Raw genomic sequence first — 14,204 nt, 5'->3', positions numbered from 1 at the left:
GAGCCTTGGAGAAACCACCTTCTCAAAGATCCTGTTAAAGCCAGGATACTCTCCCTTTCCTGGAGAAGGCTTGGATTCATCTGGGACAGATGCATCTCTCTTTTATTCAATCCTTCAGTAACAGATCAGACCTCCGGCTGAATGATGGCCTTTCTTTAATTGTCAGGATATGGTCAGCCTTGAAGGCCTGGCGCAATGCTCTTTCTTTAAATCAGCTCTGCATGTGACTACTCTCACCTTTCAATGACTCATTTTATGCGATCTGAAGAGAACAATCCATGTTCTAGGGGGACACTTTGCTACCACTTTGCATTGCCAAACATGCTTCTTCACTACTGAAAAGAAAGCAAAAAATAATCCTATCTATCCTCCCAGGTAGGCCCAGCTCCTTCTAGACACTTAAAAGTTACTCTGCCACATCTTTGACAGTACGTAACTTACCCAGAGTCTCACGATGGCCACGTGCTTGTTTTACTTCGCCTTCTTGGCTCCCTGTGGGAACGCACAGAGCTGGCACCAACACGTTTTACTTTACCCTCCTATACTGGGGCTAGGCCGTACCTAACCGAGGAGTTAGGTCCTCCCAAGTGCCGAGCGAAACCGCACCGGCAGCGGCGGCCCGGGGCGGTGCACGCGCGGGGCCCGGCTCAGGGTCTCGGGTCCCCGCCCCCCACAAAGGGCCGCCCGCCGCAGCGCCCAGCCAGCCCCGCTTCCAGCTTCGCCCACCTGCGGCTTCCGGTCGCGCCCACGGCCGCGCGCGGGCCGGTGCGGGAGGAGAACGCGTGTGACCCCACGGCCTGCAGGCTGCGAGCGCCGCCAGACGGAAACGCCGAGAGGAGGCGGGGCCACGCCGGGGTTGGGCGGGGCGCCCTCCGGCCTCGCTCTTCGCGGCTGGCCTGCGCTCCCGCGGGCGCTGCGCTCGGGCTTCCCGAGGCGCCTTCAGAGCCGCCCAGTCGGCGCCGAGCCGGAGTCGAGGCGGGGACGCGGGGCACGTTCCGACAGTAGTGTGCAGAGTCCTAGCGCCCCCCGTTCAGATGGAAGTCCCCGCGTGACAGCGCAGAGCTAACGGTCACCCGGGGCGAAGGTAGGAGAGGCGGCTGTGTCCGGCGGGGCCGGGGGCGGAGGGGCCCTCGCGGAGCGACGCCAGGGGCAGGGCGCCGGGAAGCCAGGGCAGTCAGCTCCCAGGCCCGGCCAGGCCCGAGCACCAGCAAACACCCACTGAACTTGAGGCGTTGCGCCAGCTCTTTACGCATCTCCTCCTAGGTCAAAGGGCACATAACTCCACCTGGAAGCTGAGGAAACTGAAGTCAGTTTTAAAAGACAAGCTGCATTTAAAGGAATAAACGCTGCTATTCCCGGTAGAGAGATGGTAACTGGTAGGAAGGAGTGGGTCAGAGAACACACCCCTCAGGCTAATGAATGTTACCCGTCTGCGGTTGGCAAGAAAATACTTTCGGCTCAGCCAGATGGGGGCACTTCCTCCAGCAAGCCAAAGTTTCAGTGAACTATCGCCGCCTAACAAACTGCCTCAAACATCAGCGGCTTAAAACGATTTATTTCTAACATTGATATAGTTGCACCCGAGTTTTATTCAACCAGGGTTGGCAGAGCTGGAAGGTCCAGGATGGTCCTGTTCCTACTCTTGGCAGTTGGCTGCTGGGGCACCTCAGTTCAGGTCTAGCCTTGGAAGAGAGGCACCACATTCTGGGGGCCAAAGCAACAAGCAAAGGCAGGCCAGAGATAAAGGATGGGGCAGTGGACTCGACCTCTTGATGAGAGGAGCCCAAATAATTTGTAGTCATCTTTTTCAGTCTTCCACAGAAATGACATTTTTCGGTTCGAATAGAAACTACCAAGACTTGCATCTTGGAATAAGAAGCATCCAGTGTTCACAATTTGGTGACGCTAAGCAGGGCTCCATAAAAAGCGACAATAAAGACACAGTGGCTCCTCATTTACCATTACCCTTTTGATCGAAGTCACTCTGAGTTCCTTTCTTGTATTATGCAGATGGAATGAATTGTGTACAGAGTTAGCCCCAGTAGGAATTTTCCTAGTTATTAAAAATAGCCGCACAAAACTGTTTCCCTTTGCTTACATTCTGTCTTCCTAAATTTCATTTCTCTGAAATCTGAGATGGTAGTTTTTTCGCCCTGTTTTCTACTGAGTAGGTTTTCAAGAATCTCACTCCCTCCTTTCTGCTCTGAGACTTTTGTCCTTTGGTTTTTTTTTTTAAAGATTTTATTTATTTATTTGACAGACACAGCGAGAGAGGGAACACAAGCAGGGGGAGTGGGAGAGGGAGAAGCAGGCTCCCCATTTAGCAGGGAGCCTGATGTGAAGCTTGATCCCGGGACCTTGGGATCACGACCTGAGCCGAAGGCAGATGCTTAATGACTGAGCCACTCAGGCGCCCTGTCCTTTGGTTATTCTTAACCCCTCTCCTACTTCACCGTCTCCACTGGTACCTTCTTCCACTGACACTCAGACGTGAACTCTGACTCATCATAACCCGCCTACTTCCTTTTAGAGCAGAGCTTCTTCAAGAACTTGCTACACGTATCCAGTATCCACTTCCTTACTACCCATTCATAATCAGCCTACTCCAACATTTCTTCTGTCCCCATTCCATCAAGAGTGCTTTTTGGAGGGGTGAGGGTGAAATGAGTCAACGTGGTCAAAGGTATAAACTTCCAGTTATAAGATAAATGAGTCCTGGGGGCGCCTGGGTGGCTCACATGGTTGAGTGTCTGCCTTCGGCTCAGGTCATGATCCCAGGGTCCTGGGATCGAGCCCCACATTGGGCTCCCAGCTCAGCAGGGAGACTGCTTCTGCCTCTCCGCCTGCTCGTGCTCTCTCTCTATATATATCTCTCTGTCTCAAATGAATAAATAACATCTTTAAAAAAAAAAAAAGATAAGTCCTGGGGAATCTAATGTACAGCATGGTGTCTATACTTAGCAATATTGTCTTATATATTTAAAAGGTGCTGAGAGTAGATCTAAAAATTCTCATCACAGAAAAAAAATTGTAACTGTGTGGTGATGGATGTTAACTTATTGTGTTAATTGTTTTGCAATGTCTACATATATAAAATCATTATATTGTACACCTAAAACTAATACAATGTCCTATGTCAATTATATTTCCATTAAAAATAGAAATAAAGAATAAATAAAATTCTTTAAATCATTAAAGTATTTAGGGCTGATGAAGAATGAGGTCAGCTACTTATTCTCAAATGGTTGTGGGGAGAGGGAAAGGCCTTTGTACTAGCAACTTTTCTGTAAATTTGACCTTGTTTCAAAATAAAAGGAAAATAATATATGTTAGGTGTCTGACACTGTAATAAAGACTGTTAGTGCCCTACCCATGTTCCCTTTACCCCTTAGTCCATGCATCCATTTTCCAGCTGCTGTGAGCTAGGAGCTGTTGTGCCCAGAGACACCTGAGTGATTCATGCTACCTCCGTGCTCCTCCAGCCTCCCTCTTAGGCTTTGTGGTGGCAACCAAGGCCAGACTGGTAGGGGGTACAATAATCCCCCCCCTTTGCCTCAAAGTGAGTAATGGGACAACTGTGCTATCTGGTCTTTCCAGGGCACCCTGTGGATCAGACCAAGAATTTATCTGAGCTCTCATCCTTAGTTGACTCCTCCTGTTTCCCTATCTTGCTTCCTTCACTGCCTTTTCCTGAAGAGTACACTCTTAAAAATCATGTGCACTTGAATCCCTGTCTCAGGCAGCTTCTAGGGAGTCCCAATTAAGACAGTCACACACTAGCTCAATAAATGAAAGCTTTTATTACAGCATCCATGATAACACCAATGCATGTATAATAGGTTTAGATACCTTATTTTATGGATATGTTGGATTTAAAGTCTCCTAACATCCTTATTTCTGCTGAACTACACTTTTTTATATGGGGAATTTGCTATCTTATTAGAAACAACAGAACTCTGAAAAGTAGTCCCTTTAAGATACCACTTATAGAATTCTCCCAAAACATCTAAGTGAGGTTATTGTCCTTATTAAGCTTGTTCCATTCCACCTTCTTCCAGGAAGTCTTTTTGGATTTCCCTTCTTGAGTGGGCTGCTAAAACTATGGCTTAGATTGGATTTGGGGATTCCAGTTTTCTGTTGTCTTGGCAGCAGTGGTTCTCAATGAGGGTAATTAATGTTTGCATTTTTTATAGTCTCAGTGACTGGAGTGTGCTACTGTATTTCACATCCTGCAAAGCAGGAGGAATCATGCACAATGAAAGATTATCCCAAATTCAACATCCAACATGACTATCAAATGTTCTGTTTGACATTCAGGGAGATGAAAAATAAAGCTCTAAATATCTGAGCCAAGCCCCTGTTAAAAAAAAAAAAAAAAAAAAGAAGGAAAGTGGTTTTTGCTAAGGTTACTGTGACATTTCATATTGCTAGATCCAATGGACCTTTCCATCCTTGTCTGACCTTTCAGTTGACTACCTCCACCGTAACAACTACTGTGAGCAGTCTTGACATTACCTTGTCTTAGTTTTTTACCATCTCACTGCCCACTCCTCAGTTCCCTTTGCTAGCTCCCCCATGCTGACCAGCTCCTAAATGTTTGAGTTCCTCAAGACTTTAGCTCACACTATACATTCACCTTAAGCAATCTCATTCATTCCCAAGGCTTTCAATACCATTTCTGTATACTACTTCAAAATTTTTATTTTTAGTTCCATACATATAACTGTCTACTTGCTTTGGAAACTGGGTTATGTCCCCAAACCATGCTCCTGAGCTCAGTCTTTTCCCCCAGAGAACCTCCGTGCATAGCCTTTTTAGCTGGAGTTCCTTTCTTTTTCCTTTCTTCTCACTTTCAAACCATCATTCTGTCCCGCTAACCTTCACCAGGACCCTTCCCCTTCTCAAGACCTTGACCATTACCATCATCTTACTTGGACAACTATATCACTGCAAAAGCTATAAATGACATGACCTTAGGGAAAACTTCCTAGTTCCACAATTAAAAATCAGGTTTATGTGTTATGTGTCCTGTCCTTCTGGACATTTTACTTTTTCTTCATGGCACATCATAATTTGTATCTTACATAATTACTGTCTGATGTTCTATCTTTCCTGGCAGACAGACAGTAAACACTATGATGGCAGTGGCTATTTTATTCACCACTATATCCCCAGCAACAAGCACAGTGCCAGGTTAGGTGAACAAATAAAAGACTTGAGTTTTTTTCTCTCCCAAAGAATTATGTTCTGTAAATGATAAAAAGCATCATCCTATTGGCTTATGTCCCATTCAACAATTTTATTTAGCTCTAAGCTCAATATTCCCTACAAATATATCACATTTGTATTTTTCTGATTTATAAAATATTGCTTCCCCCTTTTCATCTTTGTTTTTATGAATATTATGGAGATTACTCACAACTGGGCATTAGAAATAGCCAATAAATATTAAAGTAGAGGAAAATGTTCAAAACATACATAATATAGTTACAGGTCACTATATGTCCAGACACAAAATGGTTTCAACTTCATCTCACAATACCTGGGACAATACTGCTATCTCAAACTACTAGACATTTCAGTAAGAACGGCAAACTGATACATATAAAACAAGATTTTTTTTTTAACAATAGGCTGCTTTCTTATATTAAATATTAGTAGTATAAAATGGCAGTATCTATAAGGTAAACTATTACACTTGGAAATAACTATTTTGTAATTTTGAAATGAATTCAATGTGGGGGAAAACAGTTTTAAAAGGATGATTTAAAATGTGAAATGCTTCTCAAGGTACGTAATTTACTGGTCTTTTGTAGAGTTTACCTGAAGTGATCTTTTACAGAACAGAAATGCAAAAATGCAGAAAGATAAAATACCCTAAAGCAAAATCCCAAACTATAAATCTTACAAAATTGGTATACCACACATAGTGTGAAATACAGATGTCAGATTGTTTGGGCACTGTTTTTTATCACTTGTTAAAGAAATATATTACAATTAAAATATTTTGGTACCATTTAAATACTGTTATTCAAAAATTCTGATTTTTGACAAGGATGGAATGTAATACCAGAAAATTTTGCTTTGAATTTTGGAAAGTTTTTTTCCCCTAAAACATTAACTTTTTTGAATATGTATCAAAAAAGTGAAGTCTAATATGATTCATAAATAGTGAAAAATAAGCAATTGTCTTCATTTTGTTAGGTTTTTCTGATAAAGTTAAGTTCTCATTCAACATGCTCTCTTAGTGAAAAGCAAATTCTGGTTTCTTTGGCAGTATGTACAAATAACTTCACTCCACATCTGTCATTTCTATTCCATCATTTTCTTTAACATATACCACAGAACCCAAGGTTTTCTCTGAAAAAGATCCTGAGCCAATCTCTTTACTTCTTGTAAAGTGTTCTTGGTTTGTGTCTTCTAATCTTATTTTCTTGGTGTTTTGAAATAATTGAGTCACTGGTTCCAACTTGCTTTTCTCAGTCCCTCGCATCAAATGATCATCCACTTTTGAATCCATATGCATAGCAGATACCTGAGTAGCAGATTTACTAAGGGAAAATCCCATTGGGATGGTTGAATTAATATAGTTTGCAGGCACCTCTTTAAGTAGTGGGAACGTTTCTTCAACTTGATTGCTTGGAAAAGAAATAGTAACAAGTGAATACAGTGAGAATTTCAACTAACCCCATGGCAACGCTTGTTTTCATGAAACATCATGGTGGTGATGCCACAAATATAAAGTAAAATTGCCTTCCATCTCTGTGTTCACATTTTCTTTGTGGGAGGGTTTGCAGGTTCTACAGATTCTCTGAAAGTCTTTTAAAAAAGGAATTTACCAGATTTTATGCTTTATCACCTTTCAGAAAATAATAGAACTTCTCTACTTAGGCCTTTATCATTTTTGCTATCAAAAACTTTTAATAAATTATTAGTGGATTAAATAAATAATTACTGAAGGCCAAACATTCTGCTAGATGTTCTGCCAAAAATAAAGATGCCCAAACAACTGTAAACATTTATCCACCTACTAACACACCATCAAAATATACAAAGCAAATAGAGAATTGAAGGGAGAAACACACAGTTCTATAATAATAGTTGGAGACTTCAATATTCCACTCTCAATAATGGATAGAACAACTAGATAGAAGATAACTAAGGAAATAGAAAACTTAATAAATTAAATAAACTAGATTTAACATTTACAGAACACTCTACCCAACAACAGCATACACATTCTCCAGTGCACATGGGACATTTTCCAGGATAGACTGTATGTTAGGCCACAGATTAAGTCTTTATTTTATTTTTTTATCTAAAAAGTTTATATTTTGAGAGAGGGACAGAGATTGGCAAGTGTGCTGGGGGAGAGGAAGTGAGAGAATCCTCAAGCAAACTCCCCACTGAGCATGGAGCCTGATGCCGGGCTTGATCCCAGGACCCTAAGATCATGACCTGAGCTGAAATCAAGAGCTGGCTGCTTAACCAACTGAGCCACCCAGGCAGCCCAAGTCTCAGCTGATTTTAAAAGACGGATATCATACAAGGTACCTTATCTGACCACAACAGAATGAAGGTAGAAATCAATAACAGAGGTAAAACAGGAAAATTCACAAATCTATGTGAATTAACACACTCTTTAATAACCAACGGACCAAAGAAATCAGAAGGGAAATTAGAAAATATTTAGAGATGAATTTCAACAAAATTATAGCATATCAAAACCTATGGGATACAGCTAAATCAGTGCTAAGGGGGAAATTTATAATTATAAACACATCAACAAAACAAGACAGATCTCAAATCATCAACCTAACTTTGTAACTTAAGGAACTAGAAAAAGAAGAACAAACTATACTCATAATTAGCAGAAGGAAGGAAATAAAGATTAGAGCAGAGATGAATAAAATTGAAAATAGAAAAACAACAGAAAAAACAATGAAACCAAAAGTGATTCTTTCAAAAGATCAACAAAGATTGACCAAACTTTAGCTAGATGGACTAAGAAAAAAAGAGAGGAGACTCAAATTATTAAAATCAGAAATGAAAGTGGAGCATTACTACTGATTCTACAGAAATAAAAAAGGATTTATAAGAGAGTGCTCTAGGGCGCCTGGGTGGCTCAGTTGGTTAAGTGACTGCCTTCGGCTCAGGTCATGATCCCAGAGTCCTGGGATCAAGTCCCACATCGGGCTCCTGGCTCAGCAGGGAGCCTGCTTCTCCATCTGACCCTCTCCCCTTTCATGCTGTTTCTCCTCACTCTCTCTCTCTCTCTCTCAAATAAATAAATAAATAAATAAATAAATAAATAAAATCTTTAAAAAAAAAATGAGAGTGCTCTAAAAAGTTGTATGCCAACAAACCGGATATTCTAGCTGAAATGGACAAATTCCAGAAACACAAACCCTACCAAGACTGTCATGAAGAAACAAAATCTGAATAGACCAATGACTAGTAAGGAGATTGAATCAGTAATCAAAAAACTCTTGACAAAGAAAAGCCCAGGACCAGATGGCATCACAGGTGAATTCTACCAGACATTTAAAAATTAATATCAGTATTTCTCAAACTTTTCCAAAAATTGAAAAGGAGGGAATACTTCCTAACTCATTTTGTGAGGCTACCATTACCTTGACACAAAAGCCAGGCCAAGACACTACAAGAAAAACAAATTAAACAAACAAACCTGTAGACCAATATTCCTAATGCACATTAATATAAAAATCCTCAACAAAATACTAACAAACTGAATTCAGCAAAGTATTAAAAGGATTATACACCCTGAACAAGTGGGTTTACTCCTAGAATGCAAAAAGGACCAATATATGAAAATTGATCAATATATCACATTAAAGAATGAAGAAAAAAATCACACAATTGAGGGAGGAGCAAGATGGCGGAGGAGTAGGAGACCTGGATTTCGTCTGGTCTCAGGAATTCAGCTGGATAGGGATCAAACCATTCTGAACACCAACAAACTCAACAGGAGATAGAAGAAAAGAATAGCAGCAACTCTCTGAACAGGAAAGCAACCACTTTCTGGAAGGTAGGACATGCAGAGAAGTGAATCCGAAGCGATATTCGGGAGGATAGGCGGTGGGGGAGTGGCCCTCTGTCAGCCGCTACCGGCAAGTGATAGAGCCGCGGAGCACAAAACCAAAACTTTCAGAAGTCAGCTCCGCTGAAGGACGTCGCTCCAGTGGCTAAGCGGGCGGTGGAACCCTCGTGGGACAGTGTGGTCTCAGGACCGTCAGGGTCACAGAAAGACCGGGGGTGCCTGAGGGCGGCAGAGCTCCCAGGTATCGGAGCGGGGAAGCCGGCTGCAGAGGCGGAGCCCAGGCGCGGGCTCTCAGCTCGGGGTTGCCATAAACCGTGATCCGCGGCACAGTCGGGCCCCTGCTCCTCCAGCAGGGACCCAACAAGCGGCAGATCCGGGGAGACTCACCTTCCTCCCCCAGGAGAAGCAACGCGGGAGCGCACCGCAGGGATCTGCTGGGTTTGGAGACTCCACACGGGGTCGGGTGCCAGAGACAGAAACGCGTGGTCATAGGCTGGGTGAGCATGGAGTGCGGCTGGAGACCGGGGAGACAGGAGTGAGTGACTGCTTTTCTCTGGGGACTCACTGAGGAGTGGCACCCTGAGCTCTCGGCTCCTCCGGGGCCAGAGATTGGGAGGCTGCCAATTTCACACTCGTCCTCCAAAGCTGTACAGAAAGCTTGCAGGGAACAAAAGCTCCCGAGAGCAAACCCGAGCAGATTATTTAGCCCGGCCCCTGGAAAGGGTGATGCAATTCTGCCTCAGGCAATGTCATCTGAGAATCACTGCAACAGGCCCCTCCCCCAGAAGATCAGCAAGAACAGCCATCAAGACCAAGTTTATCGATCAATGAGAATGGCAGAACTCCAGCAAGAAATAAAAGGCATCCGAATCAGCAAAGAAGTCAAACTCTCACTCTTTGCAGATGATATGATACTTTATGTGGACAACCCAAAAGACTCCACCCCAAAACTGCTAGAACTCTTACAGGAATTCAGTAAAGTGGCAGGATATAAAATCAATGCACAGAAATCAGTGGCATTCCTATACACCAACAACAAGACAGAAGAAAGAGAAATTAAGGAGTTGATCCCATTTACAATTGCACCCAAAACCATAAGATACCTAGGAATAAATCTAACCAAAGAGGCAAAGAATCTGTACTCAGAAAACTATAAAATACTCATGAAAGAAATGGAGGAAGACACAAAGAAATGGAAAAACGTTCCATGATCATGGAACCAGAAAAGACCCTGAATAGCCAGAGGAATGCTGAAAAAAAAAGCAAAGCTGGTGGCATCACAATTCCAGACTTCAAGCTCTGTTACAAAGCTTTAATCCTCAAGACAGTATGGTACTGGCACAAAAACAGACACATAGATCAATGGAACAGAATAGAGAGCCCAGAAATTAACCCTCAACTCTATGGTCAACTAATCTTTGACAAAGCAGTTAAGAATGTCCAATGGAAAAAAGAGAGTCTCTTCAACAAATAGTGTTGGGAATATTGGACAGCCACATGCAGAAGAATGAAACTGGACCATTTCCTTACACCACACACAAAAACAGACTCAAAATTGTTGAAAGACCTCAATGTGAGACAGGAGTCCATCAAAATCCTAAAGGAGAACACAGGCAGCAACCTCTCCGACCTCAGCCACAGCAGTTTCTTCCTAGAAACATCGCCAAAGGCAAGGGAAGCAAGGGCAAAATGAACTATTGGGACTTCATCAGGATAAAAAGCTTTTGCACAGCAAAGGAAACAGTCAACAAAACCAAAAGACAACTGACAGAATGGGAGAAGATATCTGCAAATGACACTACAGATAAAGGGCTGGTATCCAAGATCTATAAAGAACTTATCAAGCAACACCCAAAGAACAAATAATCCAATAAATAAATAGGCAGAAGATATGAACAGACATTTCTGCAAAGAAGACATCCAAATGGCCAACAAAGATATGAAAAAGTACTCAACATCACTTGGCATCAGGGAAATACAAATCAAAACCTCAATGAGATACTACCTAACACCAGTCAGAATGGCTAAAATTAACAAGTCAGGAAACGACAGATGTTGGCAAGGATGCAGAGAAAGGGGAATCCTCCTACACTGTTGGTGGGAATGCAAGCTGGTGCAGCCACTGTGGAAAACAGTATGGAGGTTCCTCAAGAAGTTGAAAATAGAGCTACCCTACAACCCAGCAATTGCACTACTGGGTATTTACCCCAAAGATACAAATATAGTGATCCAAAGGGGCACATGCACCCCAATGTTTATAGCAGCAGTGTCCACAATAGCCAAACTATGGAAAGAGCCTAGATGCCCATCAGCAGATGAATGGATAAAGAAGATGTGGTACACACACACAATGGAATATTATGCAGCCATCAAAAATGAAATCTTGCCATTTGCAACAATGTGGATGGAACTAGAGGGTATTATGCTAAGCAAAATAAGTCAATCAGAGAAAGACAATTATCCTATGATCTCACTGATATGTGGAATTTGAGAAACAAGGCAGAGGATCATAGGGGAAGGGAGGGAAAGATGAAACAAGATGAAACCAGAGAGGGAGACAAAGCATAAGAGACTCTTAATCTCAGGAAACAAATTGAGGGTTGCTGGAGTGGAGGAGGGTGGTTGGGACGGGGTGGCTGGGTGATGGACATTGGGGAGGGTATGTGCTATGGTGAGCGCTGTGAATTGTGTAAGACTGATGAATCACAGACCTGTACCCCTGAAACAAATATTATATTATAATAAAAAAAAAAGAATCACACAATCATTTCAATTGAGGCAGAAAAACATCTGATTTCAACAAACTTTCATGATAAAACCAACAAGCCAGGAAAAGAAGGAAAATACCTCAACATAATAAATGCCATATATGAGAAACCCAAAGCAAGTATCATACTCAATGGAGAAAGCTTTTCCTTTAAGATCAGGAATAAGGCAAGAATGCCCATTTTCACCACTTCTATTGAACATAGTACTGGAAGTTCTAGCCAGAGCAAAAAGAAACAAATTGAAAAGGAAGAAGTGAAATTACCTCTATTCACAGATTATATGATCTCATATGTAGGAAACTCTAAAGATTCCACAAAAAAAGCTATTGGAACTAATAAATGAATTTGGCAGAATTGCAGGATGCAGTCAGCACACAAAAGTCAGTTGCATTTCCAACAAAGAACTTTATCCAGCAAGGCTGTCATTCAGAATAGAAGATAAAGAGTTACCAAGACCAAAAAAAAAAAAAAAAAAAACCCAACAAAAAACCAACAACAAACAAGCAAAAACCAAAAACCAAAACCAAAACAAAACAAAAAACTAAAGGAATTTGTGAACAGTAAACCAGCTCTGCAAGAAATATTAAAGAGGACCCTTTGAACAGAGAGAGAGCCCAAAAGTAACAAAGACAAACAAGGAAAAGAGACAATCTGCAGGAACAGAGACTTTACAGGTAATACAATGGCACTAAATTCACATCTTTCAATAATTACTCTGAATATAAATGGGCTAAATGCTCCTATCAAAAGACATAGGTCTCAGAATGGGTAAAAAAACAAGACCCATTGATATGCTGCTTACAGGTGACTCATTTTAGACCCAAAGACACCTCCAGATGGAAAGTGAGGGGGTGGAGAACCATTCATCTTGTTAATGAACATCAAAAGAAAGCTTGAATAGCCATCCTTATTTCAGACAACTAGATTTTAAACCAAAGACTATAATAAGAGATGAAGATTATAACATTATATCATAACAAAAGGGTCCATCCAACAAGAAGATGTAACAGTTGTAAATATTTAGGCCCCTAAGTAGGGAGCAGCCAAATGTATAAATCAATTAATGACAAAATTAAAGAAACTCATTTATAATACAGTAATAGTAGGGGACTTTAACACTCCACTCAATACAATGGACAGATCATCTAAGCAGGAAATCAACAAGGAAACAAGGGCTTTGAATGATACATTGGACCAGATGGACTTCACAGATATATCCAGAGCACTTCATCCTAAAGCAGCAGAATACACAGTCTTCTCGAGTGCACATGGAACATTCTCCAGGACAGATAAAAAAATCAGGATTCAACCAATACAAAAAGATTGAGATCATACCATGCATATTTTCAGACCACAAAGCTATGAAACTTGGAGTCACCCACAAGAAGAAATTTGGAAGGACCACAAATCCATGAAGGTTAAAGAACATCCTGCTAAAGCGTGAATGGGTCAACCAGGAAATTAAAGAAGAATTAAAAAAAAAATACATAGAAGCAAATGAAAATGAAGACATGACATTCAAAACCTTTGGGAGGCAGCAAAGGTGGTCCTAGGAGGGAACTATATAACAATACATGCCTTCCTCAAGAAGCAAAAAGGACTCAAATACACAAACTAAACTTACACCTAAAGAAGCTAGAAAAAAACAGCAAATAAAGCCTAAATCCAGCAGGAAAAGGGAAATAATAAAGATTAGAGCAGAAATCAATGATAATAGAAATCAAAGAAAGAGTAAAACAGATCAACAAAACAAGGAGCTGGTTCTTTGAAAGACTTAACAAGATTGATAAATCCCTGGACAGACTTACCAAAAAGAAAAGAGAAAGGACCCAAATAAATAAAATCATGAATGAAAGAGGAGAGATCACAACCAACACCAAAGAAATACAATTATAAGAGAACAGTATGAGCAATTATATACCAATAAATTAAGCAATCTGGAAGAAATGGATAAATTCCTAGAAACATATAAACTACCAAACCTAAAACAGGAAGAAATTGAAAACCTGAACAGATCCATAATCAACAAAGAAGTTGAATCAGTAATCAAAAATCTCCCAACAAACTAGAGTCCTGGGCTGGATGACTTCCCATGGGAATTCTACCAAACATTTAAAGAAGAATTAATACCTACTCTTCTGAAGCTGTTGCAAAACATAGAAATGGAAGGAAAACTTCCAAACTCTATGAGGCCAGCATTACCTTGATCCCAAAACCAGGCAAAGACCCCATCAAAAAGGAGAATTACAGACAAATATGCCTGATGAACATGGATGCAAAAATTCTTACCAAGATACTAGCTAATAGGATCCAACACTACATTAAAAGGATTATTCACCATGATCAAGTGGGATTTATTCCTGGGCTACAGGGGT

The 14,204-nt window shown here is 41.2% G+C and overlaps 3 protein-coding genes across 7 annotated transcripts in view; 1 reads left to right on the top strand and 2 right to left on the bottom strand.

Moving 5' to 3' along the window:
• Positions 1-1,228, bottom strand: part of MRPL30 (mitochondrial ribosomal protein L30) — a 33,414-nt gene extending 32,186 nt beyond the window's left edge. For 2 of the 3 annotated variants that reach the window (XM_035001752.1, XM_035001757.1), the window contains exons 1-2: positions 727-1,228; positions 442-492 (exon numbers count right to left, since the gene is read on the bottom strand). The gene's annotated coding sequence lies outside the window, so the exon portion shown is untranslated. The remainder of the gene's footprint in view (positions 1-441; positions 493-726) is intronic. The other variant, XM_035001758.1, reaches the window with a different exon arrangement.
• TSGA10 (testis specific 10) overlaps positions 1,021-14,204 on the top strand; it is a 177,706-nt gene continuing 164,522 nt past the window's right edge. The window contains exon 1 of the mRNA XM_035001747.1: positions 1,021-1,084. The gene's annotated coding sequence lies outside the window, so the exon portion shown is untranslated. The remainder of the gene's footprint in view (positions 1,085-14,204) is intronic.
• CUNH2orf15 (chromosome unknown C2orf15 homolog) overlaps positions 5,097-14,204 on the bottom strand; it is a 21,342-nt gene continuing 12,234 nt past the window's right edge. For all 3 annotated transcript variants that reach the window (XM_035001762.1, XM_035001761.1, XM_035001760.1), the window contains one exon: positions 5,097-6,638. In XM_035001762.1, coding sequence (XP_034857653.1) covers positions 6,293-6,638 — 346 coding nt within the window. In that variant the 3' untranslated portion in view covers positions 5,097-6,292. The remainder of the gene's footprint in view (positions 6,639-14,204) is intronic.

Source organism: Mirounga leonina, unplaced genomic scaffold, assembly GCF_011800145.1.
Source record: "Mirounga leonina isolate KUSES-001 unplaced genomic scaffold, KU_Mleo_1.0 Mir_125, whole genome shotgun sequence".
Lineage (NCBI taxonomy): Eukaryota > Metazoa > Chordata > Mammalia > Carnivora > Phocidae > Mirounga > Mirounga leonina.
Note: the sequence above shows the minus strand (reverse complement) of the source record. Positions and strands in the feature narration are given on the sequence as shown.